The sequence below is a fragment of the Heloderma suspectum genome, chromosome 17, assembly GCF_057233095.1.
Source record: "Heloderma suspectum isolate Gila_16-S chromosome 17, 16-S_ref, whole genome shotgun sequence".
NCBI lineage: Eukaryota > Metazoa > Chordata > Lepidosauria > Squamata > Helodermatidae > Heloderma > Heloderma suspectum.
Window position 1 is genome coordinate 9785958 of NC_139474.1, and position 27595 is coordinate 9813552.

The 27595-nt window shown below is 46.7% G+C and overlaps 1 protein-coding gene across 2 annotated transcripts; it reads right to left on the bottom strand.

The window, feature by feature from the left end:
- On the bottom strand, positions 1-27006 carry NXF1 (nuclear RNA export factor 1). Of its 2 annotated transcripts, XM_084823704.1 has the most exons (21): positions 26776-27006; positions 25121-25334; positions 23223-23370; positions 19342-19425; positions 17948-18052; positions 17654-17734; positions 16836-16905; positions 16457-16545; positions 14276-14383; positions 14067-14176; positions 11257-11293; positions 11092-11160; positions 10803-10858; positions 8461-8568; positions 8003-8061; positions 3979-4094; positions 3575-3617; positions 3383-3455; positions 2245-2427; positions 2038-2098; positions 1-865 (listed from the first exon to the last, which is right to left on the bottom strand). In XM_084823704.1, the coding sequence occupies exons 1-21, from the start codon at positions 26804-26806 to the stop codon at positions 827-829; spliced, it is 1884 nt and encodes a 627-aa protein (XP_084679830.1). In that variant the 5' UTR covers positions 26807-27006; the 3' UTR covers positions 1-826. The 2 variants fall into 2 exon arrangements, 1 of the variants encoding a protein (XP_084679830.1); XR_014786240.1 differs by lacking the exon at positions 3575-3617 and having other exon boundaries at positions 3383-3527.
- Between the last annotated feature and the right edge of the window lie 589 nt (positions 27007-27595).

Sequence of the window (27595 nt, forward strand, 5' to 3'; positions counted from 1 at the left end):
TTTTAATAATAATTTTACTAAGCACAGTGTTTTCAAGAACTAGAGGTGGAAGAGAAACACAGAAGCTACAGCTTGCTGAGCATGCCAACCCCATGCTTCCTCTCACTTCAGTGATGAGTGACAGCAAACTCCCAGGAACTGAGGAGAGGATGAAACAATGTTCCGTGAGAGCTATGCTTTGGAGCCAACCATCTGGAACCCTGGGCTCCAAACCTAAAGACCTCCGAGGCAACCTAGAACTAGGAAACTCACTATCTCTGGCATCACATCAGGAGGATAAATTGTACCAAAAGGGGACTGGAGTGCTACCCTTCCTGGCTTGAAGGTTTAACATTGCCCCTGACCACTACAGCCATGATGTTTGCTGTGGTGTTGGGACCTGCTGACCCCTTCTTGCTGTACGTACATACCAAACTTGACTCCAGAGACAGTTGCTACAGAAAAAAGGGCAGGTAAGATTATGCCAAAAGTCAGATTTCCAAATTAAGAGGGGTGAGGGGTGGGAAGAAAAACAAAAATGAAGAACCTTTCCCCTTAGGCCTCCAAATCACCACACAGAGTCAACTTTGTCCTCTAAAAAAACTCCAGCTTATGTAGCAACTGTCCCATCATTTTCTGTTGTCTCAGGTGGGAGGTGCTGCTTCTTCCACAGTGTCTGTCATGGCTTTTGCCTCCACCCCAATGGTGAAAGGCACGGTTGTAGCCTTCATAATCGCAACAGGTTGAGAGTCTCTTAATTTTCACGATGAAACTTTTATTTACAAAACAAGTTTCTGAAGAATAAAATGTTGCTTGGTAGTTTTGGTCAGGGCAATGGGGCCAACGCTCAGTGGATGAAAGCCACTTCTGGGATCTTCTGCTCAACCTGTCAGGGGAGAAGAAAAAGAAGTACTTAACCGACACCTCCTTCTCCATATTTCTTTCTGCAAAGACACGGACACAAAATGTAATGCTCAACCAAACCCAGCTGTTTCCTAGGCTCACGCAGTTTTGATCAAAAAATACTTCTTTCCTTGAGCTTGGGCAGAAACCCAGGCTCCCAAATCTACATTGTTCATGAAGATTACTTCATAGAGGTCCCACCTCCAGCCTTAAGGCAAGCCTTGCACTATTAATTAACCATGATGTAAGGAAAGCAAAGAGCCGTAGCTAATAGCTCTCACTGTAGCAATCTGCCAGCATATCCCATAACTCTAAATTATTCCGAATACATGCATGAAGACGCACATTACAGGGGGAAGGCCCAGCATTCTACCGTCACTCACTGGGTCAGTTCACATGTAAAGATAAGCCAGAATTGCTGTGAATTCTGGTAGTTTGGGAATGAACAGTGTGCTGGTAGACACTGCCCAATCACTCCTCCTGCCAGCAAGAGTGATCCTAAACAAGCCAGGAATTGGAAGCCAAGAATAAACCCTGACTTCAGAATCCAGCTTGTAAGCGAGTGACAAGCAAGGAATCCCACTTCAAATGCAATGTTAAACCAGTGCTAGAGGTTTCCTACTTTATTTAGCTGCTCCTGCTGGCAGCAGGACTCAAGTGGAAGAGATCAGGCAGCATGCTCCAGAATGCCACTTGTTGCTGATAAACCAGAATTCACAGCAATTTTGTCTGATCATTATGGGTGAACCAGGCCACTAACTCCTGGGGAACGAATTTCTGCAGGATTCCCAAACATGGCAAATCAGACCCTGAGAATGGAGGAAAAGCCGCTCAGTCTCCCACAAAAGAAAATTGTATTGTAGTGCAAATCCATCCCAGCCATCACCTTGTGCTTGGGGCAACATTCTATCTCCAGTTCTCAAGGTTGGTAGCAGGTTCTGGTGGTTTTACTATTAGATGCTTGGTTCTGAACCTGTAGGCAGAAGTGGAACTGCCAGACCAGTGTGAGGCATCATTTCATCATAATCCACACCCTTCAAATCAAGGTCAAATCTGAACAAGAGCATTCTAGCACTTCCTCTTTGTGATGCAACATAACTGTGGCCCTTGATAAGCCCTCCAGGGCTGGTGCTGGATCTGCACAAGAGCACTCACCTTGAGCTGGGTGTAGGCATGGGCTGCTTTAGCATAGTTCCAATCATTGTCCAAGAGGCACCTGGGCAGAGAGAAGGGAGAGATCATAAGGCCATGAGAGAGCATCCTAAGCCCAGTTTGCAACAGCTCTTCGCCCCCCCTCCCAACACAGGACCAGCTCCTGTTCCTTCCCTCCCCTAACCACCAGCCCCCACAACTCAGACTCACTTCTGAGACCACTCGAGGTTCATGCCTGATTGCAGCGAGAAATTTTGCAGCATTTCCTGCTGCTCTGCCGTGAGTGTGGGCACAGGGCTGGAGGACGGCGTGGGTGCCGGCATGACAAAAGCTTTGCGGATTTCCATGTTAGTGGCCTTACGGATGAACAGCTGGTCATTCACAATGCACAGCCTGCAGGAGAAGGAAAAGAGCCAGGCACTGAATGGGTGCAAGTCTACATGCTTCTCAACAGTCACCTTGGAAAGGTGAGGACAGGGTAGCCAGAATCCCTTTTCTGTTCCATGCTTTTAGTCTGGGGCCCGAATATGCCCACCCACTGGTAGGGGGTTGACAAGCAGAGGTTAATATCTGCCAGCTCTCTCTCAACTTCCTGATGCTTTCCCTTGACAAGCACTTCAGGATCCTCCTATAGAGAAGCAACACGACCATTAGCTTTTGCCTCCCAAGGCACTAAGCTTGGGAGAGGATTTTGAATGACAAAAGTGGCAAAGAGTGCTGCAAATGTTAAAATGCACAACACCAAGGTGTTCTTTGATCAATCTGCCCACTATTCCTATATAAAGGCAACTAGCGCGTACAAGAAAAGGAATCATCCCTAGCTTTGGCTTCCATTTTGAGCAGAGTATATCTGGTGTGAGCTAACCTTGGTCTCGATGGTCTACATTTTTCACTAGAATTCCTGTGATTCAATGTGTTTTTAAAATGGCGAAGAGCATATGCTCAGGTTCTCTTTAAAAATTAAGGTGGTGACCTTCTTGCTTATAAACATAAGTGCCTTGCTGGAGTAGCTAAGATCAACCTAGCCCAGCATTTTGTTGTTGTTGCAAGAATCCTAGCAAGCAACAGGTCCACCAGAAATTGGCCAATGGTCTACCAGTAGACCAAGATCAAACTTCTGCCCACTCTTGCTGCATAGGGAATCATCATTAGGAGAAACAGATGATTTGCTTTTGGGGGAGCCAACTCTCCAGTGCCTCCGTGCCTGGGTTATTTTAACAGGCTTCAGCTTCCTCAGCTCTTGACGAAGCCACCTATAATTTCCTCAACACTCTATGCCCACCCTCTTACAGTTGCACATGCCCGGCAGTCCTTGGATCTGCCAATGCCCTGAAGATCATTCCCTTACCCATTGTGGCCAACAGGCACAGCGATGAAGACACGGGTGAAGGCCCGCACAGAGTCCCGACACTTGCCATCCACTGTAGAATTTTCCAAAAAGAGCAGAACAGGGTTTTCAAGGAGGGGCAGTAAGTGCACATGGGCTGCATGCCCTACAACGCAGGAGGTGGAATAAAGGGGACTTTAACAGCAAGCTCACCTTCTTTGAAGATCCCGCTGAGAGTGAAACATAGCAGTGTGTTCTGCAATGAGATAGAAGCATCTCAGCGCAGAGAAGAATGTGGCAGCAACCCACACAGACATTAATCTATCTGTCTTCAAAATATATACTCTTCCTTTCTATAAAATATTCAAGGCAGCTTAAAATCGGTAAAAACACAATAGACATATCAAGAATCTACGTTTTCTCACTGCAGAATTCCAAGTGTTTTAGAGCACATATTTTGACCCACTGCTTATGGGGCAACTTATTTGGGCTCCCAGTCACCTACCAGGAGCAAGCCAGATCTCCCCAGTCCCCCAAATCCCCTTTCCTCATCTATGCTGTTAACTGATCACACTCTACTCCCTGATATGCACTTAGCCAGTTCCCCCACCCCTCACCGTTTGTGCACAGACGTCCACCACGAAGGAGTTAATGTCGTGCTGAGTCTTGGGCAGCTCACTGAGGAATGCCACGACATTCAGTTTTGTGTGCTTGAGGAGCCTGAAGCGCATGGCTGAGGACATAGAAAAGAGAGCAGGGAACGTCCCCGTTTATTTTCAATGGTAACACAAAAGTGGAGACACCAGCAGACACTGGGGGACACAGGGAGTTGCATCAATGGAGCCATGGACAAACCACTAACAGTTCCACTGATATAGGAGAGCCCCCATTTTCCAACCTCTGAGGGCCACATGGGTGGGAGATAACCATGCTGAGCACAGAGCCTTGCCCTTGTAAGAGGATACTTGGGGCTCTGGGGAAAGGGGGGCAAAGTTTCCTTTGGAATGTTGTGCAACAGCAATTCTGGAGATTCTTACACACCATTCAAAATGGTGGCCTTGCTGAGAAAGCATTGGGGGTGGGAAGTGTGATCTAAACAAGATCCAGTGTTCAACACCAAAGATTCACAGTTAAAAACAGGCCTGGAAAATATATAACTCCAATGCAGCCAAGGCACATCTGCTGAAATTATTACAAGTATATTGTATTGTATACAACATCTGTATGCTGCAACATATATAACTCACTATCAAGCATTTAATAATCAGAAAAATATAAGAAGTATGCAACATGTATAAGATACTTGCAAACACAGCTGAAGTGCCATGCTAACAGAGTACAATGATAAAGGAGATGGGATTAATCCACACAGTATTCCATAAAGTTGTTGCCAAACACGGTCCATCAGTCTACTGCACACACAGTGTACACATTCACTCCACCATCTTTTCTTGGGAGAAATTGCTATATATGCCAGTCCATACTCCTATTTCAACTGGACAATCCTCCAAAACATGGTTTGCAAACCCACCATGAAGGTTAAGCACTACCATAACTTTTCTACTCAGACCTCATGGCAAACCACAGTTAGAACCAAAAACTGAAAGAGGGAAGCAGCATACTAGAAAGAAGGAGGGACCATAACTCAGGAGCAGAGCACCTGCCTTGCACACAGAAGGTCCCAAGGTGCAAGGTGCATCTCTGGCAACTTCTGTTTGAAAGGATCAGGTAGCAGGTGGTGGGAAAGAGTCTCTGCTGCCTGTCAGAGGAGACAAACAGAGAAATCTCCCTTATTCTAATAAGTGTCAGGGTGGAAAGTGAGCCCAGAGAGCCCCAGAGCAGTTCTGATTCTGAGGAGGAACAGCAATCTGTGGGAGTGGAGCCAGCTCATCCCTCACAGGCTCAGCACCTGGCAGAGATTCCTTCTCCCAGCATTCCAGATATACTTAGTGACCTGGGTAGTGAGGGAGTGCGGGAGGGGGGCTTCTTAGATGCTCGACGCAGATGCAAAGAGCGACGAGCGATGGAGGGAGCGGAAAGGAGGCGTAGCGCCCGTTTGGCGCGCAAGCAACGGCCGCCTCCCATGGACCCAAGGGAAAGAGGGAGGATCTCTCCCTAGCCCATAAGTTCTGTGTCTTCAAGTGACTCCCTCTCAAACGGGGATCAACTGCTTGCCTGAAGCTTAGGCCACGCTCCTGTCCCTTGCTCTAGCCACTGGTGATTAGCATCTGAAAGAGTTATTAGTTGGCTATTGGGATCTACTGGGGGAGGCCGCCAAGGCATTCCTGACAATAAGGGAGTGAGGGGAGGAAACGCACAAGCCTGCAACGCATTCCAAAAATCCCTCCAAACCACAGTTCACCTGACAGGAACCTATGCAGCCTATACAACTAACAGCAGGTCCAGGTGGTAAATACTGCTTCACGCTGCAGGTGTGGGCTCACCTGACTGGATGCTTCTCCATACAAAAACTGTTCCCTGCACATAAAAGATGTCAGGGAGAAAAGCTCTAGTGGTCTAGCCTTCTCACCGAACACCTAGTTTTCTATGTGGATGGAAGGCTTTCTATGGAGAAGCATCCAATCTTGTAAGCCCATGCCTGAAGTAGTATTTACCTACCGAAGCCCCAAGATTATTTATTTATATTTTACCCCTCTTCAGCCAAAAAAGGCTCTCAGAGCGGCTTACAAAGATTAATATTAAGACATTAAGATGGGCTTCACAGGCTCTGCTCTCAGGTCCATCATTTGTTGTTCAGTCGTGTCCGACTCTTCGTGACCCCGTGGACCATAGCACGCCAGGCCTTCCTGTCCTGTGCTCTCTCCCGGAGTGTGCTCAAGTTCATATCAGATTGGCAGGTACCATGGAGAGGAGATTCTTGGTGATGGCCCCATAGTTACAGATTCCCTCCCTGTGGAGGGATGCCCTCTTCCCCTCTAGTTTTTAAAATGGACATTAATTTCTTTTCTTTTTTGTTATGCAAGGGTTTTTATGAACACTTTTCTGTTCTTCTGGATTAGTTTTTATTTTTATGATTATGATTTTGCTATTGTAACTCAGTTTTATTTTGTCAGCTACCTGGTGAAGATATTCTCTTTAAATGTGAGAAATAAAATAATAAATGGCACGGAAACCATCTCAATCTGCTGTTTCTAAGAACAAGGCCTTAATCTTGAGTCTATACCATCCAGTATTCAAGTCTCTTCAACACGATTCTTGGAAAAATCAGTGAGCACTAAGTCTGCTAATATGCATCATACTTCAGCTCTGCATTCTTACCAGAGATCCATCCCATCCCCTCTACTTACGTCACAAAAGACTCTCCCAATGATAATATGGTGGTTGTTGAGTTTATGGAGAATACATAACTAAGACATGACATCTATCTGTTGACAAAGTTCATTTATTTTCTCACCTCTACTTTCTACAGATCAATGCCCCCCACCCCAGTGTACTTGAAATACAGGCTTCAGAGGAAGTGCCTCTGGCATTTGCAACACTTCCTTTGCTACTGCAAAGATAAGACAGACAACTGGATAGCTATCCGGGCTCTTATTTCCTGCAATAGATTCCTGAAGTGCAAGACGTTCCACATCGGGCAGAGGGGAGGATGAACACAAATCAGTTTCCCTGTTGCGGGGGTTTCATTGTGATCTGGCCTCAGTGAGGCATACCTGCATCCTACCATAGCCCAACATAGATTCTGATCCCTGTGGCTCTATTATTGCATCTACAGAGTTGGTCCAAAGGGGCGGGTCCCACCTCCAGACTCCTGTGGTGGTTGGTACTTCCTTACCAGGGAGCAGTCATAGCACAGCTAAAGCAAGAACACTGAAAGGCCTCATATCTCAAATCACTGGTGGAGTGTCCAGGTCCAGAGTGTCCAAGCTTGGAGGATTCAAGTGACTACACGAGGGTCCTATTGGAGTGAGGGGTAGAAGGCAGTCTCTGGAGGAAGCCATCAGCAGCATTAATTGGCTGGATCAAAGGCCAATCTGACTCATTCCATTCCGGTCCGGATTAATGGGTGAAATGATGATTCATACAAACATTGCCTTGGCAAAGGCTGACACAAATTGCAAAGAGAGAATGAGGTCTGCCCCATTACACAAGATGGCCAACTGGTTACTCAAATGGGCAAGGAGTCAGCCAGCATCACCAACTGCACAGCATGCACTGAGGTTACTGAAGGTCTCCAGCCTTGCTCCCCCTTACAAACTAGTTCCAACGAATGTGGGTCAGTTTCTGTTTCTCCTATTTAGAGGGATGATGTTTTCCAGGTCTCCCTGGAGGGAGGCATTAGCCTCACACCTGAAACCATCCACAATGTACACATGCACTGAACTGTGAGGAATTGTGAACGAAAAAGTTACAAAGTCTTCTTGTGGATTTGGGTGTTATTCCAAATCCTTTCACCGTTGTAGCTCCTTTCCTCGGTCTGCCTGGCCCCAGCTCTAAAGCAGAATGCCTCAGCAGAAGAGGAGTTACTTGGAAACAGAAACACTGTGTAGGACCCATCTTCCATGTACCACTCCTGTACATGGATATCAAGGATGGTTCAAATACAGCCTGCCCTCCCCAAGAGACTGTAACCATGTAGTCCGCCCCCACCCTCACCCCATGCCTTTTGTCATCGCTTACTGGGATCCTTAAGTTTCTTCACATTCCGGCTGTTCTTGAAGTATTCAGCCAAGCTGCTCCTGCAGACAGAACAAGAACCTCAACACCCACTTTTTGAAAAAAAAATCCCCTTTCCTAAACCTTTGTTTGCACAGCAGGAAGTGTATACTCTGCTGAAGTGGATGAAATATTGGTTTGGATGCAGCATGCTCAGGTTTAAGTCCCCAGCTGTCTCTAAAGCAAAGGAGGTAGCCTTGGGCATCCACTTGCTCTTTCTCTACCTAATGTACCTTTTGATGTGATGATTTAGAAAAAGTGAGATATGGAGGTTCCACAGCTCCCTGTCCTCCACACAGGTCAGTTAGGTTTACACAGCCCTACTTCCACCACGTTATACCAAAAACTAGAGCTTATTATGCCAAGCTAAAGCATACTCCTCTCCCAAGGCAAGGGGAGAAAATGTGGAAGCATCAACTTACCTGGAAGGGTTGTGCATTGAGAAGGGGATGCTCATGGAGCAGCAGGCTCCATCATGGTAGGCATCCAATAGCCCTTGCCGGTCCCCAGAGTCATAGATGGTGTAGTATCTGTGGAGGAACACAAACTTTACATAAAAAACAATTCCAACCCCCCTACACACACACACACACACAACCAAATAGGATGTTAGTTCCCATCAATATGGTATACCTATGTCCAGGTTATACCACTTGACAGTGAAAGTGGTGGTACATTTTGAACACCCCTTCATATAAAATAAGTTCGCTACACATAGAACAGTAGAATGTTAGGATAGACCAGTTCTAGCTTAGGCTTCTCCCTGACATCCTACTTTGTTACATGCAGGTATTTATTTATTTCTTGCATAGAGGGGCACTCAATCATGTGTGCCCCCTATCTGCACTCTGCAGTGGCACAGCCTGGACACAGATATACCACCCCAGTGAGAACTATGCCTAAAGGAGTGAAGTAGGCCACAACTACACAACAGCCTTGGCTGGGGGTAGGTGCAAATACCAGTTCAATGATACAGGAAGAAATAAAAAGTTGATTTCCAGATGTACTCATTCATTAATCCCTCCCTTTGCATACCCAGTGAGATGAAGGCACCTGTCCCACAACTTCACAGAAATCAGAGTTGAATCCTAAGTACAGGAGGTCCATCAAGTCCAACCCATCCCTCCCAAGTCAAGAATATTGCACCCTGCACACCCTCCCCCCGCAGAAAACAAGTGCACCATAGAAATATGTCTGCAGAGTAAATGGTTCCAGATGATACAGTCAAGCAGTTGGATCCAGCTTTAAGCATACTTAAGAGTAGACCCACTGAAATCAATGGGACTTAAGTTAATCAAGACTAACGTAAGCCCCACTGATTTCAATTGTATTATTAAATCTGGATTCAACTCAAGGTAGCCAAGCAATGCATTTCCAGGAAAGGCTGAATGCCCCATGGTCACCAGCCAATATGACCCATGGAGGGAAGGGAGTCAGGAAAATTCCTTCATGGGCCCCAAATATAGCTATGAGTCCTAATCTACTTGGTCCTTGCAATCTGCAACTCTATGCTGTCAATTTGGCCCCACCAGACCCAGATAACTATTGTCAACCAACCCCAGAAGAATCCATGGTGGGTGACTGCAATAGAAAATTTAGCTCTGTGTAACCTTTGCTGTACAGAGAAAGGCTGGGGAGCTACGTGTGTGTGACCGTGACTGATAAGAAGACCAAAAAGGCATCATTTGGCAGCCTAGCAGATGAAGTCATAACTAAGCTGGGAAAGATGCGGGGATGGAAAACTTACAGACACACTAATATATTTTACCTTGGGAAAAATCAGGTAAACAAAGTGGGTGGAGAAGTTTTTCCAGCATCTGATTAGTATAAAAACCCAAGCAGGAGATTGAAGGAGCACACATTCCCTCTTGGGGAAGTGAAAAAGGAGAAAGGATCAGAGGACCAACTCATACTGAGACACAAGCTATCAACTGCTGAGAGAATGATTTAGAATTTAGTGTTTAAGTAGATGGGCTGAAGTATAAGGGAATGCTGTGACATAATTTGAAGTAGTGCTATATTTTATTTTTATCTAAGCTTTAGTTGCTTTATTCTTTTCAGTGCATTGGCTATTGACCTGGTTCGCATGTAATGGCTACCCATGGATTGTTTAAACATAGATAGGTGTGACCATGTGGGAGTGAGCGAGTATGCTGCCTCCTGCCCACTCCTGTTTGCAAAACAACCCAGGAATTCCTGGGTTGTTTGCCGTGACGTCTGAACCAGCATTCTGGGTTGTTGAGAGAGAAACAGCCCAGAGTTTCAATCCATAGTTTGTTGTTGCATTAAAACGCTCGATGTTTCTCCCTAAACAAGCCAGAGTGCTGGGTTTGGACATCATAGTGAACAATGGGGGGTTCCTGGGTTGTTTTGCAAAGCAGAAGTGGTCTGGAGGCAGCTCACTCACTCATGTGCAGTCACAGCTACCCATGGCTAGTTGTCACATCCGAATCAGGCCATTATTTTTCAATAAACAGTTTAATTTGTTTCCATTACTATACAGAGATGGCAATCTCTTTTACTGGTCCAGCCTTATCCACTTGCATGTAATTTCAGAGCCTGATTTTCACACGCCGCTCAGCATCACCCCCCATTCCTCACAAGATCTGACTTTAGAACCCAATATCTCTTCCCTCTTTTTTCTCTCCAGATCCTTCCTGTGTGTCTAGTCCCCCGATTATAAGCCCGTGGGCAGGACCAGTTTTAAAACAAAACAGCTAGTACCTTGTTACTCTAGAATTAGTATTAACAACTTGATACTTACTGTTGCAAAAATTGTACAATCAGCACTTTCAAGCCTTCAGAGCAAAAATAACTGCCCTGGGTGGGGAGAGTCAAAGGGAGAAGACACTTGTTAACCTGTTCCTCTTCACAGCTTTCCAAACATTTACCAAGCCCTGCTGAGGAAGCTCTCAGCCCACACACCATCACTTTTCCAATGTTAGGGCATTCAACAGGTAATGGGATTGATGCAAGAGCTCAGGAGGCCCCAGCTATCTCAGTATGATGGCAACATCCACCCTCTCCCCTCTACTTTCCAAGCATTTCCGTACCTTGCTGGGAGGCAGGGTGGTCGGCGCTTCAACATCAAAAGAGATAGGAGGGGGAAGTTCATGACCATCCTGCGGAAACAGGAGGGGAATGCATCCATGCTGTCAAACACACAAAGGTGAGCCCAGGACCCACCTGCCCACCTGGAATTTGCCCAAGTCACTCACCAGCCTCAGCAGCTTTGGAAACCGTTCTCGGATGGCGCTGTCAGAAAGGGAACAGGAGTGAGTGAAACAGTTTCGTGTCCCAACAGTACAGCCCGCCCCCATCTATGGCCTGTCTTACTGGCCCCTATCTTCCACCGTCACCATCTCCCTGCACCAGTCAGCCCCATCTCTGCTACGTTCTTCGAGGCCTCCATCCTTCGAACCACTTGCATCTTCCTCTAATGCAGTAGCCTTTCCCCCACTTTAAAATCAGGATGGTGGTGGTGGGCAGCCTTGTAATCAAAAGCTCTCCCAAGAGGAGAAGGGGGAGTAGGAAGTAACACAGAAACCTCACTACACAGACCTCATCACCTAGATTCTACATTACAGAGCAGCGAGATCCCAAAATGTGACAGTTTAGAAAAGATGGAGCTCTGCAAGGACAGGGAAGTGTTTCATTCCGCCTGCTTGGGCCGTCTGTTGGGAGTGTGGAGAAATGCCACATAAACCTAAGAAAATGGTGGCATTACTTGCCAAAAGCTTTAAATGAAAGCCCCATAAAAGGCTGTCAAATTATGTGCTTCTCTGGAAGCCTAAGAAACATACATATACAAGCATGTTAAACAAGATCCACAAGGTAGAATGTGTGCAAAACCAGGAATGGTTTGTACAGCGGCATATTAGGCTTAGCCCTTGGGGGCATTAACTGTAGAAGCAACACAAATTATGTTAAGAGAATTGTATTGCTTGTATACTGAGTTGATGCCAGGTGACATTCTACTCTGCATATTGGAATCTGACTCAAGTCCCTCTTAGGGGGGGAAATGTTGTCAGTTTTCTTTAAATAGGCCTGACAGTCCTGGACATAAGGGAATTTGATCTGTTTCATTATTACAGTTCTAAACCTTGATACTGTACAAGGGTGACTGTGACAGTCAACTTCAATGTTTAGTATGCAGTAGATTACAGCTGTGGATCAGCTGAGCAGAAATTATGTCTTATTAAAACACTGCATAACTTGCAGTTTTCCTGTGGTAGTTTTACAAATGCACACAGGTGTGAGATGCCCAAAGGTCAAAAGATGCGCCACTAAAGGGCTCACTCTGCACTTACCTGAGCTTGTACTCACCCGCAGGGCTCATTTATAGGAGATGCGCTCCACAGAGGCCAGAGGGCAGGGGCAGGGAAGGGGAAGTAGGGGGAATGGACAAGAGTTCCCACTGGTCGTGGAGATGCCTGTGCCAACTTCCTGGCACCCAAGTTAAAACAGCTTGGGGAGGGTTCCTGCATCAAGGCCCAAATCTAATTAATGACTGTGGAAGACAGTGGGGGTGAGAAGCAGGGGACGCCAGAGACTGAAGGAAATGAGGAGGAAAGGCCTGGAAACCCCTCCACAGTGATGCACAGCCTCATCCATCCTCGGTGTTGGCCCTCATACACCCACTCTGCAGAGCTACAAGTGCCTTGACCATGCCAGCAAGATGACCAAGCGTACAAGTAGGGAGAAAAGGGGTTTTGCTTGCAACAAGCTTTGTCACTTGAGTTTGCTGCTGCTCCAGTCCAGAGTCAGCACCATCGTTGCTCCCTGCTCATCGAGAAGAAAAAGGCTCCCCCCTGGAAACAGCACCAAGGCTGTCCAAGAGTTATTTGCCAAGGACAAGCATGTGAACAAAGTTCCTGTGCCTCGTCCGCCATCTTCCCTGGAGGCAGGCGGAAGGGCTTGTTTGGCCACTGTGTGACTGTGCCTGTCTTAGGTTGTTCCTCCCACAAGGAATCTTACCCGTCATTGGCTAACCAGCCATCTGTGAGGACCAAACGCACCAGGGGCAGCCCAGGATTTGGCAGCTTGGGTTCAATTCCAATGTAAACACTTCATGTGCCTCTGCGTAGTATGATGCTTCCTGGCACTGCGTGGGGGAGCTCTTAATATAAATAGAAAGGCAAGACCACAACAACGTGGCACAGCATAGCAGGCTCAAATGAGGGTGGTGGTGTGCAAGGGAGAACCGGAGAGGATGGAAAAGGCTGCGCATCCTGAGGTCCTAGAGCCCGGACGCAGAGAAAAGCCAGTGGTGTGTGTAGAGGGGAGGGTGGAAGGAAGACAGGCAAGGGAAGGGCAGAGGGAAAAACAGCAAGATTTTACAAGAAGAGAAGCAAGGCTGGGAGTGGTGGGAAATGGGAGATCACTTTAAAAAAGCAAACTTGAAAGGGAGGGGGAGGGGAAGCAGGCCCATTCCACCGGCCTTGCTGAAAGCCTAATTATTTCTTTTTCCTCCTCCCTCCCCATCCCTTTTTCTTTGTGTGTTGTATCTTTTTAGATTGTAAGCCTGTGGACCAGAACTGTTTTGTTTTATTGATTGCATATATGCTGCTCCAGGAGCCTTTTTGGCTGAAGAGCAGGATAAAAATACTTTAAATAAATAAATATCTATCATCTATCTATCTATCTATCTATCTATCTATCTATCTATCTATCTATCTATCTATCTATCTATCATAATGCTAACATGGGTGTGTGTGAAGAGAATTGGTTGGCCAGTGCTCCAGTTTAGCTGAAATAAAATCATTGTCACAAGCATCACAAATCAGTATCCAGGAATGCAGGGTGTGCTCTGGGAGAGCTCAGGGAGACTTTGCCATGGCAGAGGCAGATGGTGCTATGGGGATAAAGTAATCAATCAGGCACCACTAGGTGGGTGAAGGTCTTTTAAGAAGGGACAGGCTCATCTTCATCATACCCTGTTCGCCCTCTGGGGAGATGGGGCCAAATCCAGGTGAGGATGGGGAACGTCCTTCCAGCCAGCTAAGGCAATCCCAGGGTTACCACTCACCTGATGTATGTGGACTGGTCCCGGAAGTTATCACACAGTGGGTTGCTATCCAGCCAGAGTTCCTCGAGCTTCAAGCCTTTCAACCTGTCCAGCTCACGGTCCGTCTTCAACTGAAGAGAGTCAAGAGCAGGAGAGAGAGCATCAAGTCAGCAAAGTGAGGATTTTACAAAACAGAGGCTCAGGCAGAGCTGTTGAGCATCTAGGCCTACCTGGTTGCAGGACAAATTGAGGATCTTCAGGTTAGGAGCCTTCTGGGGCAGATCAACCATGTCGTCCAGCCGATAGAGCTTGTTGTCGCTCAAGTTCAGAGAAAGGAGCTGCAATAGTGAAGAAAACAGAGGTGAGGTGGAAGTGAGAGAAAGAGATTTATATCATACATGCCATGGGCTCAAAAGCAATGCATAATACAAAAATGATTACACAAATTAGGCCAGAGATTATCACTACTCCAAAGCTTAGACCAAAGAAAGATGAACACCAACACCGCCCCGCGGCACCACGTTACATCATTAACACTACCCAATTCGGCTTCTACTGACTCCTTATATAGTGCACCACCTAAAATTAAAGCCTAGCTGTGCTAACAGAAGTGCTAACACATTTTTCTTTACTGCTGCTATCTGCCTTATAAAAGACGTATGTGTTCTGAGAGATCCAAAGATGCTGGCTTTTATGTTTTCAAACAGGAAGTCTACACTATTTCTTTCTCCCAGTAGTGTCTGGTGCAGCTTGAGGTGTTTTGCACTAGACATTGTCTAATTAAGTCTGCGTAACACCTCTTCCACTCCATCTTACTGGAGATTTTCCACCATGCCTCTCCCCATCGGTTGTTTGTTGTTGTTTCGCATTCATCCTGTGGGGAACTCAAATGCTCATTCATGACTTCATGAACTTTTAATTGGCCTAATAAAGGCTCTCTTTACATTTGGTCTCTCTAGTAATCGACTCTCTGCTGTTACATTTAGATCATTTCAGATATCTTTTTTATAATTCTTCTATATCCCATTCCCTCCCCCACCCTATTTGACAAATTCATTCCTGATCTTCAATGTTGCCAAGATAAATGTAGCCTTAGCCACACCAGAGACCACAGTTCAGTAGGAGAAAACCCACAACTGGAAACAAGACTTATTACTCTAGCAGCCCAAACTTGATGGGGCGGGGGGGGAGGGGGAGTTCTGTTGCTTCAAAATATGGAGGACAGAATTCATAAAATGGAGATTAAACCAGTAAAAACAATACTTCTGAGTCAAAAGGGGAAATGGGAATTCACCTAACTCAGCTCCAACAAGAGCTGCTGGCAAAATACAAAGTAGATAAAGGATTGCCTAGGAAATTTTATAAGTTTTAGATCCGTGGTTTTTATCCCATCCATGTAAAATGGCTACATAAAGCATTACTAATAATACTGTTGTTCTAAAGATGGAAAGAGGAGGAAGAACAAGACTGCTCCCCACCTCAAGAGCACAACTAAGATTCAGTGGGGAGAAAAACCAGCGGGAGAAAGGTATTTTGTTTCAGACGGTGAGTCAAGCATTTTCATAGAGCACCATCAACGTGAATGATATTTTAAAGAACACAAGAAGACAGGTCCCTGCCCAGAGGAGTTTACAATCTAAGATTCAACATGGAAAACAACAGAAGAAGGGGTGGGAAGTAGAAGCAGAGGGAAATGTGTGATTATTTCAGCTACAAATACCTTGTTACAGTAGGGCACAGTAGAAAGTTAGTAACCTAGGTTCTGTGTCAGTGTCAAGAACCCACTTAAAAGTTTCCTTTAGGGAAGAAAGTTGAGCCTTGGTGCCTCAGTAAATGTTCCTTTGCTGACAGCCCAATAAAACGAACGCTTCCCCCAGCAAAACTCCAGAATGTTTTTGAGCATGGAAAACAGCAACCAATTCATGGATATAATTTGCATAGGTTCCTGTGTGTGACAAGGGCGCACAGGAAGCAGAAGGCTCCAGCCTGTTTCAAGTAAGACAGTGCATCAACTTTAGGAATTATCCTTCTAAGGAATTTGGTGTACAGTTTAAAACAGGAGTGGTCAACATCTGGGGGTGAGGGTCCACAAAGACACCCCCCCACACACACAACAGGGACTGCACCCCACCCCCACCGAATTTGCCAGCACATTTGCTGAGGTGGCGGCAAATTCAGCAGTACTACCACAGGACACAGCAGGGGCTGAGCAATGAAGGGCAGGGAGGATGCATCCTGCGTGTTGCCCATCCCTGGTTTATAATTATGGAACACTTCCTGAAAGGGTCCATATTCATTCAAAGGCACAATGGAAACTTGTTAGCTTGTGCTGAAGTTTCAGAGAATCAGCAATCCTAAGTGCCCCAAGCCAACAGGGGGACAGGAGGAAGGGAAGGAGGTAAATGGCTGACCTCAGGGATGTTCTCCTGGATGATCTGCAAAACAGCTAGCATGCAGCTTCGGCGGCTCAACACCATATCAATGTTTTGTGCCACCAGATCTGAGGAGTTAAAAAGTAGTATTAATCTCATTTGCTAGCAGCAGGGCTCCCCAGAAACCAACACCAGACTAGTCATTTTCTCTTCAACCTGAGGCTGGAACCAGAGCTCTGCAGCCTTCGCTGTAAGAAAAGCCCAAATTCCAAGGATAAGAAATTTGTTTGCACTGATCTTAGATTTTTGTTTTGTTTTAAATGAAGGATGAAGCCAAACTTCTGTCCAATTTCTAAGTGCATAGAACAGCAGCAGCCCTGACAGTGGGGGAAAGAAAGGAACAGGTATTGCAAGCTACCTGGATCTGTGTGAATATTCTTCAGGTCCAAACCCTGCTGGGAAGCATCATATCTTTTACTCATGCATTGCTGAAAGAAGAGAGAAAACATCTGTCAGATGGATGTTTGAGACCCAAATCTGACAAACCTGAGCAAAATGGTAATCCCCCTAAATCTTGGATCTGCTATGCCAAGTGGCTGCTCCCATTCCTAAATGGTCTTGTAGCCTCCGACTTCCCCACTGTTATTCCAACAGTCAGCCATTTTCCATAGGAAACTACCTTACATCAAGTCAGATGACTGGTCTGTCACCTACACTGACTGGCAGCAGCTCTCCAAGGTCTCAGGCTGAGAATGGTCTTTCTCGGTCCTGCTAACCCAAGATCTTCTAACTGGAGAGGTCAGGGATTGAACCTGGGGCCTTCTGCATGTAAGGCATGTGCTCTACCACTGAGCTACAGTGTGCAGCCCACCTCCCATTTCCTATCCCCAACAGGCTAAACTGCTCACCCTGCCATACCTCATATATGACATTGAACCCAACACATTCCTGGCCTGCTGCCTGACACTGCTACTGATAGTGGGAGCTGTTATGCCCATATTTGGTACACCTGTGGGCATGAAATGTTCAAGTTGATTCTTTTTTTTCTTTTTTTACTACAGGAACATGTTGTCTGGATTCGTTATAGTGAAAAAAGTGTACGGGTTTAGCATTTTTTATTGTGCAGTTTTGGAGATTCACAATTGATTAGATATTCCCCCACATGTAGGAACACAAGATAGGCTGGTGAGTGGATGGAAGGAAGATCACACTGATGCTTTGGCATGTTCCACTCACCTTCAGCTGCTCAATTTCTTCTGGTTTCAGTTCACGCTGGACAGTTACGGGTGGACTGCATGGGTTTACAATTATCACCACCTGAAACAAAGGCCAGTTTGAAGTTCGGAGACAGGTTGCAAGTTAAGCCAGCAAAGGGTGCCCTGCCCAGGGCAGGTTTGTTGGCTATTGGACAAGAAAATGGTAAAAGCAGGTCAGATCTATAACCTACCAGACAGTTCAGGACCTAGGCTCTCGAAGTATAGTTTACCCCCCTACTCTCATCACCCATCTCCAGGGCAAGGGGGAACAAACCTTGTAGCCATCCGGGGCAACAATCTTCCGGGACACCTGCTTGAGGGCATTGCCCACAGCAGTGTCTTCCACATAGAACAATACGCGATTATTGGCATAGTGAAGCTGTGGGAGGAAGAAAAAGCATGTTTGTGTGAGACAGCTTCCCAACACCCCCCCCCTTAATTTTGTAAAAAAAGGACCTGATCTGCATGATTACTGAAAATTGTATGCAAATGTGTATGGTACCTTGGAATGGCTCTGACATCACAAGATGGCCAGGCGCAGCTTTGAATGGCCAGAAGGTGTGGGGCTTTGTGAACGTTTCTGTTTCTCCACTCCCAGCATTTCCTGTTGATCCTTCCACCCCATCCCTAATGTCTGCATTTCCTCATGATATTTTCTTCCACTAACAGACCAGCATTTCCAAAACTTTTGATATGTGGGATATTTTGCTGGATTAAAATTGAAGGCATACTTCATTCTGATGCTCAGAAAGATAGACACAGAGGTTTGGACGATCAGCAGGAAAACAACACAGCACTGGTTGTTTCCCCTGCCCCTGTGCGTGCCAGTTGTGAGAACAGGATTACCCTGTGCCATGGGTTGCTGTGTCATCCGAACCTGGCGCAGCCATGGTGACTTTTCACCCACCCGACAACCCATGGCTTACAGTCACCACAGCTGTGCTGCACACTGGGTCCAGACAACATGGCAATCCACAATGCGGAGCGGATAATTATGGTGATCCCGTTCGCGTGACCGGCACATGCGGAGACAGGGGAAACAGCCAATGCTGTGTTGTTTCCCCTGCTGATGGTCTGAATCCCCCACATTCTAGTTCAAATCCCAGAAAAAGGAGCAAGGACCCTCCTTTCAGTTTCAGGATAGCAGAGTTGACATCTCCTAGCATTCTGGGCAATAGCAAGGATTTGGGGATTCTCCTACATTCCTCTGTTGTAGTGTGAGCTGCATTAGGGATCCTAGTATACAGTGCTTGAATTACTGGTGGGGGGGGGGGAAGAACTTGCAAAACTCCACCACTTGACTGCCCCTCAGTTTTAGTCAAATCATGCCCACTCCTGTAGGCTTCTAAAACCAGTAGTTACAGTGATCCCCACAAAACATAGGGAGTCCTTTCTCCCCAGCACCTTGTAATTGGAGCGCTACTGGTGCTTCTTCCCTTAAGATAATGTCAGTGGTAATATACTGACCAGGGGCAGGTGAGTGGGCAGGAAGACCTAATCAATGCTATATGAAGCCTCCTGACTCTAACCGACACAGAGTGCTGGATGCATTCAACATGGTGGTTTCAAGTCACACTTCAGCTCCTCTTGTGGAATATAATAATCACTCTGTAAAGCAACAAAGGAAAGACCTGGACAGGACAGGAAACATTCTTATGTCTTTCTTACCTCCACAGGATTGAAAGGGACGCTGCATAAGTTCTGAATGGCACTAATAAGCCAGGCCTTTTCATATTTCCTCCCATAGGGAATCTAAGAAGAAAGCACGCACACTGATTAAGGCCAGTATAAAAAAGCAAAGTCACAGCAAGGCTTTAAAGTACAGCAATTTCTAACTCCCAAATTCATTAGCAGCTCAGTAGCTGGGAAGGGTTTTTTTTTCCAAAGGGAAGGGAAGGAAACCTAACTTGGAGGGATTAAACCTCAAACCCGAAAGACATCCATCTGTGGCTGTGGGGGAGAAGTGCTATGATTCAGCATGGAAGGGGACAAAATGAAATGCTTCTGCCCCCAGCCCAGTTTGAAAATTGTAGGGCTATGTGAAATTGTAGCAGCAAAAAATTGACCTCCAAGTCAGGTAAGTACAAAGGTTGAGGAACAACTTGCTGGCAGTCCATTGGGGGTGGCGGAAGGGCTTTGGCCCATCACCTCCTCATATTGGCCCTCCAGCAAAACCAGCTGACCAAGATGTCTATACCAAATGGTAAAACTCAGAGACATAAGAGGCCTGTAGCCAGAGGGAAGAAGCTTGGGAGAAGATCTGAGAAGGCAACCAGTATATCTGTATTTGACTGTGGTGGATTGCTTTCAAAGATGTTTACAAGCCAGGAAGAAGTTCCCGCATCTCATGGAGCTTAAGCATAGCCTGCTTTATCAGCTATATTTAGCACTGTGCACTGACGAGGGCAAAACCTGCATATGCAAAACTTCTCACAAGTCTTTTTAATTTGTGCAAACTGAGGATGTGGTCAGGATTCTTGGGGAAGTGAGATCTACCACATGTATGCTCAATCCATCCTTCCTGGTTTACAGTATTTTCCAGACTGGCCAAGGAACATCATGAATACAAGATGGCATTGTTCCACCAGATCTAAGGGAGGCAGTGGTAAGAGGCCTGAAAGAACCCACCCTGTATTGGACCATTTCTAGCCAGTCCTCAATATTCTATTCTTGGGCAAAGTGTTCGAGTACATGGTGGCATCTCAGCTCCAGATGTTCACTGAGAACTAGGTAGGGAGAATGCACCCTTGTTGGTTCTGCTGGATCTAAGTAGCTTTTCATACCAATGACCATGATAGCCTTCTGGATTGTGTAGCCAAGATGGGACTTGGGGGTGCTGTTTTACAATGGTTCCAGTCATTCCAGGAGGGATGTCTTCAAAAGGTGATGCTGGAGAGACCCCTGTTCAGTGATCTATAAGTTTTATTTTTGTCTCCCATACTATTTGACATCTCCCTTCTATCTCAGTCCAGTGACATTCTGGACTGGTGTCTGGCATCAGTAATAGACTGGTAAGTATGAACAAACTGAAGCTTAATCCAGATGAAACAGAAGCATTCCTGGTCAGCAGAATGGCAGCTCAGGAAACGGGGATTCCTCCTGAGTTCAGTGGGATTGCACCCTCCTTGGAGATTCAGGTTTGTTCTCCTGGATACATCCCTGAACTTGGATCTTGATGGATGCCAAAAGTGCCCTACACAGCAAGGTTTGCGCACCAACTACGTCTGTCCCTAGATGTGCCAAATTTGGCCATGGTAACACATACCTTAGCTAATTCTCATTTGGATTACTGTAACATGGTCTATGTGTGTCTGCCTTTGAAGAGTATTCGGAAACGTCAGATGGTTCAAAATGCTGCAGTCAGACTACTGACCAAGGCCAATTACAGGGAGCATGCAATTCCCATGTTACAACTGCACTGGCTCCTGGTTTGTTTCAGGGCACAATTCAAAGTGCTGATTATGACCTACAAAGCCCTAAACAGCTTGAGACCAGGTTACCTGACGGACTGCATTTTCCCATATGAACCTGCCTAAGTCTTTCCGGAGAGATTGTTTTCTCAGTCCTGCCAATATTGGAGGCACATTTGGCAGCGACACAACAAAGGGCACTATCAATGGTTGCATCCAAGCTATGGAACTCCCTCCCTAGGGAGGTCCGCTTAGTACCCTCTATGATGTCCTTTTGCTGTCAGGTGATTTTTTTTTTTTTGAGCTGACTTGATTTTTTTAATTTATAGTTAATCTAAATATATTTTAATGTGGCCTCTGCTGGTGTTTTTGATTGGTTTTATCTGCACTTGTTGTTTATTGTTACTGACTTTTAAAAACCATTTATTGTATGATTATTGCTATTACTGTTAGCTGCCTTGGATGCTATATGCAGAAAGACAAGATACAAACTGAAATAATACATTTTAATCTCACTCCTCCCCTCATACATGGTATATTAAAGGATGGGTCTCAAAAATTGACCACAGCACTGTCTTCTTCTATCACAAAAGGAAGCAGCACTTTCTCAGTTTCACTTTTATGAGATTTTGCAGTTTCCCCTCCCCTCCCGCCTTGGGCCACATAGGATTGTAAGAGCTATTCTGTGGGGAAGAATTCACCTACTGTCTGATTACCATAACATATGGAATTGTGAAGCTCATATTTTCAGAATGCTTCATCTTAAATAGAAAGTTATAGTTCTTTGTTTCCAACATGTTAAACTTCCAAAATGATTCAGGCAAATAATTGGATGGTTCGTGTGTGAAATAATTCATACGCAAGTCTCTCCTGGTTATGTGTGCATGGCAGATTACAATGAACACTGGAGGCATGAAGCCAAAGATTTGGCTGATTATTTCAGATCAATATATGAACAGCCAACCTCACCTATACAGCTCTTGGCCACGTATACCTCTCCTCTCCGCCCAATTTTCCAATTGTTTCCTAATGCTTCTGGAACTACATATTCAGTCCTCTTTTCCTAGGTCCCCTGTTTCCTCTGGTCTACAATTTTTGTAGCCCCATGCTCTATTTTTAATTCCCATGGGCATTCTGCCTCCACTGCCCCTCATTTTTATTTGAAGGATTTTCACCCCACTCTTCAGCCAAAAAAGGACTCCCAAAGCAGCTAATAAATATCAATAATAAGTCCCTGCTCTCAAGTTTATAATCTAAAAGCCACAACACAAGACAAAAAGGGACAGAGGAGGAATAAAGCAAGTTCAGGAACTAATTCTTACTTACAAAGACCTGTGCAACTAACCAATGGCAGACTGAAATTCTCAGGAGCAGAATAGTGCATCGGCCAACAGCAACCCCTTAGGACAGGTGAAGGGAACATATTTTGGGTGGGGGGCTAAATGATCTCACACCCAGCCCTCTGCAGGCCAGATGGTCTCAGGGAGTATGGCCACTCCTTTGACATCATTTTGTCCCTGGCTAAAGTGTGGGTTGGAGCTCCAGAGGTCAGTTAAGCCAGGGACTGGCTTCACTGCACATGGATTTTTCTATGCTGGGGAAAACATGTGTACAGTGATGCCATGTCAATTGTAGGGTGGCTGGAGGAGTGCTCCAGCCAGCGCCTCAGAGCTGCTCCGCCCATGCGGGAAGATATGGTATGAATATAAGAAGAGCCATGCTGGATCAAACAAAGGGTCCATTTAGTCCAGCATTCTGTTCACACAGTGGCCAACCAGCTGTCGACGGGAAATCCACAAGCAGGACATGAGTGCAACAGAACCCTCAGCTGAGCAAAACTGCATCACCTGGGGATGCTTTACCTGCCACTCCCCTTCCAACTGGGAGGATAAACAGCATGCCAAGTAAGGGGAATCCCCCTGTTATTCAAGATCAATAATTTGAAGTAACAGGGGGATTCCCCTCCCAAAGCCCTTGGCCGGGGGGGGGGGGGAGGAGGGAGCACAGAGGGAGCCAAAACTTCTGTGGGCCAGAGGTTTCCTATCCCTGCCATAGGAAGTGTAGTTCAACCAGTAGCAGTCAGATGTCCTTCTTACTGCAGAGCTCCCACTTCCATATCCCTCCTCCTATGTGACTCACCGTAACCTTGAACCAGGCCTTCTTGGGGACATTGCTTCTGGGGACAGTCCGTTCTACAATATTCAGATTCCGTCGCACTGTGAGGTTTATACTGCTTAGGCCTCCCCGCTCCCGTTCGTGTCGGTTTGGACGTGACCCATAAGGAGTGCTGAGGTGTAGAAAACAAGATTTCAGTACAGAATGTGGGCAGAGTATTGAATTAGGATATGGGAAACCTAGGATCAAATTCTATTCTGTGGCTATGCCTGGAGCTAACACAAGAAATGTAATAACTAAATAAAACAAGTTATTCTACTTCACAGTGTTGTTGTGTGGGCAAAGCAGCAGTATAAATTCTTTGGTCCCCAAAAGTGCGACAGAAATAATAGAGATATTTAAGTGATAATTATACTCTCAAATACAGTTTCCTTAATAAACTAGGCCAACTAGGATGCTAGTCCTTTTCCCAAACAATGAATACATTCAATTATTGTTTTCCTGGTTGTTGTTTTTAACTTCATGGTTTCTTGAAAGGAATGCTGATGAAATTTGCAGATGACACAAAATTGGGCGGGATAGCTAATACTTTGGAAGACAGAAACAAAATTCAAAGTGATCTTGATAGACTGGAGCACTGAGCTCATCACTGGTTAGGCCTCATCTGGAGTACTGTGTCCAGTTCTGGGCGCTGCACTTTAAGAAGGATGCAGACAAGCTGGAAAGGGTTCAGAGGAGGGCAACAAAGATGATCAGGGGACTGGAAACAAAGCCCTATCAAGAGAGACTGAAAGAACTGGGCATGTTTAGCCTTGAGAAGACTGAGGGGAGATAGGATAGCGCTCTTCAAGTACTTGAAAGGTTGTCACAGAAAGGAAGGCCAGGATCTCTTCTCCATCATCCCAGAATGCAAGACACAGAATAATGGTCTCAAGTTACAGGAAGCCTGATTCCAGCTGAACATCAGGAAAACCTTCCTGATTGTTAGAGCAATACAATGAAACCAATTACCTAGGGAGGTAGTGGGCTCTCCCACACTGGAGGCAGGGATGCTCTGACTTGGATTCCTGCATTGAGCAGGTGGTTGGACTCGATGGCCTTGTAGGCCCCTTCCAACCCTACTATTCTATGATTCATTCAGTTAAGTGCTATGCTAGCAAATGATTCAGATGGCCCCAATTCTCCACCTTCATAGGATCAAGACACATGTAAACAGAGGTCCTCCCTGCAACTGAGAACCTGAACCCAGTTAGGCAAGAAAGGCTCATTTCGTTTCTGGAGCCCCACCTTTAAAGCTTTCTCCTCCTAGTGTGTAGGAGGGCCTATAAAGCACATCATTAAACAGTAATAGGCCACAGCCACCTTTCTGTCCTTCAAGAAAATTAGCCCTTTGATCTTATTGCTGCCTTTGAACAAGTGATGACCTAAGAAATAGTTCGCTTAACTTTCCTAGAATTTCTGCAGAAACATCTCATGAATACTCACACACACAAGTAGTTTACTTGTCAAAAACCTCAAGGATTTGTTTTTATTTTCAGTATCCCTGTGAGGGACAAATACAGCACTAAGACCACTTTAGAATTTGCACAGAACTGTGGATTCTGAAGTGGGCCGTGTCTGATATGCGCATTGATTCAAGAACTGCAGATCAGGCAAACTGGAACAAAGAGTGCCCAAATTCTTCAAGCATCCCTAGCAACTAGTACAGGATCCAAAAGCATTTTGGGTGTTACTTGAGAATGATGGTCATGTGTGAAAATTGGAATCCTGTACATCATAAAGCTCTATTTTTATTTAAGAGTTAAAGCCTGCTTTACTGATATCTCCAACAGCCTTGTGACAGAAGGTGAAACTGAGGCTGAGAAATAGCAACTTGCCCAGAAGGGTAAGGGTAAAACACCCAAACAGGATGTTTTACTCACTAGCGGGATCGAAGCACATCATGAGGGTCGCTCATGAGAACATCTCCGTCCTCCTCCTCCAGGCGGCTACGAGGACTGGGGCCTGCATTGCTCCAATTCCGCTGGTGATGGTTCATCTCACTGTACATCTTCCCTCGGAAGGGCCCTCGGCCTTTTCTCCTCCGACCAGAGAAGCCCCTGCCGCCGCCACCTCCACCCACACGATCATCATGTTCTATGCAAGGGTAACAAATCAAAGCATCAGCGAAGAGGCATTTTGCTTACATAAAGGGTCCCCGCACAAAGCATTCAGACTAGAGACTGACCTCTTCATCAACACTTTCACATACCACTTCTTCCTAAAAAGTTCAACTAGATGCCCTCATGGTTCTCCCAAAGAGGCCCCCATACAGAACTCTTGAGAGTGCCCTGAGCCATGCTACATCCCATCCCACAGGCTGTGATCAAGTCTCCATTTTGTCATCATCCCCTGCCCCACTACCTCTCTTTTGATTCCCTCAAGATGCCCACATCACTTTTCTCCCACCAAAGGTATGCCCTCCACGTTCCCTTCTTTACTCTACTCAGAAAAGTCCACTGCAATGCTCTTTTCTTCTTAGTTATCCCTGGGCAGGGGACATTTTCCAATACCTCCCCACTTCATTCTTCTACAAAAGCAGATCCTCCTTCACCTGACAACAAAATATATGTGGCAGGGAGGGGCTATGGCTCAGTGGTAGAGTACATGCAGCTTCAATCCCTTGCATCTCCAGGTAGGGCTAGAAAAACTCCTGCCTGAAACCCTGGAAAGCCGCTGCCAGTCAGTGTCGACAATACTGGGTTTGATGGACCAATGGTCTAGGTCAGTATAAGACAGCTTCTTATGTTCCTACGCGTGCCTATATCACAATAATAGTATTTCTAGCACACTAAAGGACACTATTAGAAACTCCCTTTTCCTTCCCCAAACTCATCTTCCCCCTTCTTTTTAAAAAACTACATCCCAGATTCTCCAGCCATCAAGCCCTTCCCCAGAGAGAGATCCCCTCTGCCTAAAGTTCTCCAGTCTTCCCCATCCTCTCATGACTCACCTTCCCTATTCTCACCCCCCCACTCTCTCCCTAGCAGCGCTCCCCTCCTCCTCCCTCACCAGGCCCCCTCCCCACAAGCCCCCCACCTCCCATCTGCCCCACAAGTCCACCACATGTTTTGTTCCTCCCTGCTCAGTCCTGCCAGCGGACCCCTCCCCAAAGCCCTTCCCCAGGGGGAGGGCCCCTTCCCCAGGGGGAGGGCCCCTTCCCCAGGGGGAGGGCCCCTTCCCCAGGGGGAGGGCCCCTTCCCCAGGGGGAGGGCCCCTTCCCCAGGGGGAGGGCCCCTTCCCCAGGGGGAGGGCCCCTTCCCCAGGGGGAGGGCCCCTTCCCCAGGGGGAGGGCCCCTTCCCCAGGGGGAGGGCCCGAGTGACCCCTTGAGTCCGCCCCAACAGTAGCCCCAACTCCCACCTCAAGGAGTTCCCGAGCGTCTTTCTTCGACACCCCCTTCTGTTCCCCCCGCCCATCACCAGACTGCCCCCTCCGCAGTACCCCTGCCACCCGAAGATCAGCCCCAGGCCCTTCTCAGGGTGCCCACTCGCCATTCACCCCCTTTTCTAAGCCTCCCGCCGCCGGCTCCCCCCTCACCGCTGTATCCTCCTTTTCCTCCGTCGGCCATCGAGGCAAATGGGTCTCTCAGAGCGTCGCGCGTGGAAGAGAGCAGGCGCCGTCGACGGCGACCCCCGGCCCTGTCTCTCTCAAAAGGTCCACCCTCGAGCCCGTCACACAGCCGAGCCCCCTTTCTCTCCCTCACAGGCTCTCATCGACTTGAGAAGGCGTCACGGCACCCCCTCATTACTCGCTGCGCATGTCCGAAGCGAACGCGATTGCGCTAGCCCTCCCCCTCGTAGCCCAGAGCGAGAGAGTTGCGCGCGCGCCTTAAGGCGCGTGCGCGCGCAGCTTCCCTCCACCGCAGTTAGGCGTTTTAAAGGTGAACTTCTCACCCTCCACCTAGTGGCGTTCAACCATAGATGCACTAATTAGATTTCACAGGCAGGACTCAACTTCCGGTTCTTTTCTAGATTTTTTTTTTAATGGCGCCTTCTGCCCAGCCCACGGGGGAAGTGAGAGATGTCCATAGATTTACCTTGTGTGTGGAAGCCCTTTGAATATCTGCTCAAATTCCAGTCAAGTACAGATCGCTGTAGGGTGGCCGCGTGTTCTACTTTAGGTGTCCAGTCCAGGTCTGTTTCAACGAGAATGAACCCTGTAAGCTTACAATATCCTTTCAGGGTAGTTCGCTCTGAATATGGCAATTAGGCAGAGGCTGGAAAAGTAGCATACCACAACCCCGTAGTGTTGCCATTTCCACGTTGCAAAGCGGGGCAGGGGCTGGATGGACACTTGCTTATAACAGCCGTGCAGTATAATCTATTGTTAATATTGCAGGGCATAGACGGGGCTGAGA

Bases quoted from the DNA above. Each gene is read 5' to 3' on its own strand.
- NXF1 (XM_084823704.1), bottom strand. From the start codon at position 26,806: ATGGCCGACGGAGGAAAAGGAGGATACAGCG. The intron at 17,735-17,947 runs GTTTGTTCCCCC...CCTTTGTTTCAG, and splicing joins TTGCCCCGGATGGCTACAAG to GTGGTGATAATTGTAAACCC. The intron at 8,062-8,460 runs GTAAGTTGATGC...TTCTGTCTGCAG, and splicing joins TCAATGCACAACCCTTCCAG to GAGCAGCTTGGCTGAATACT.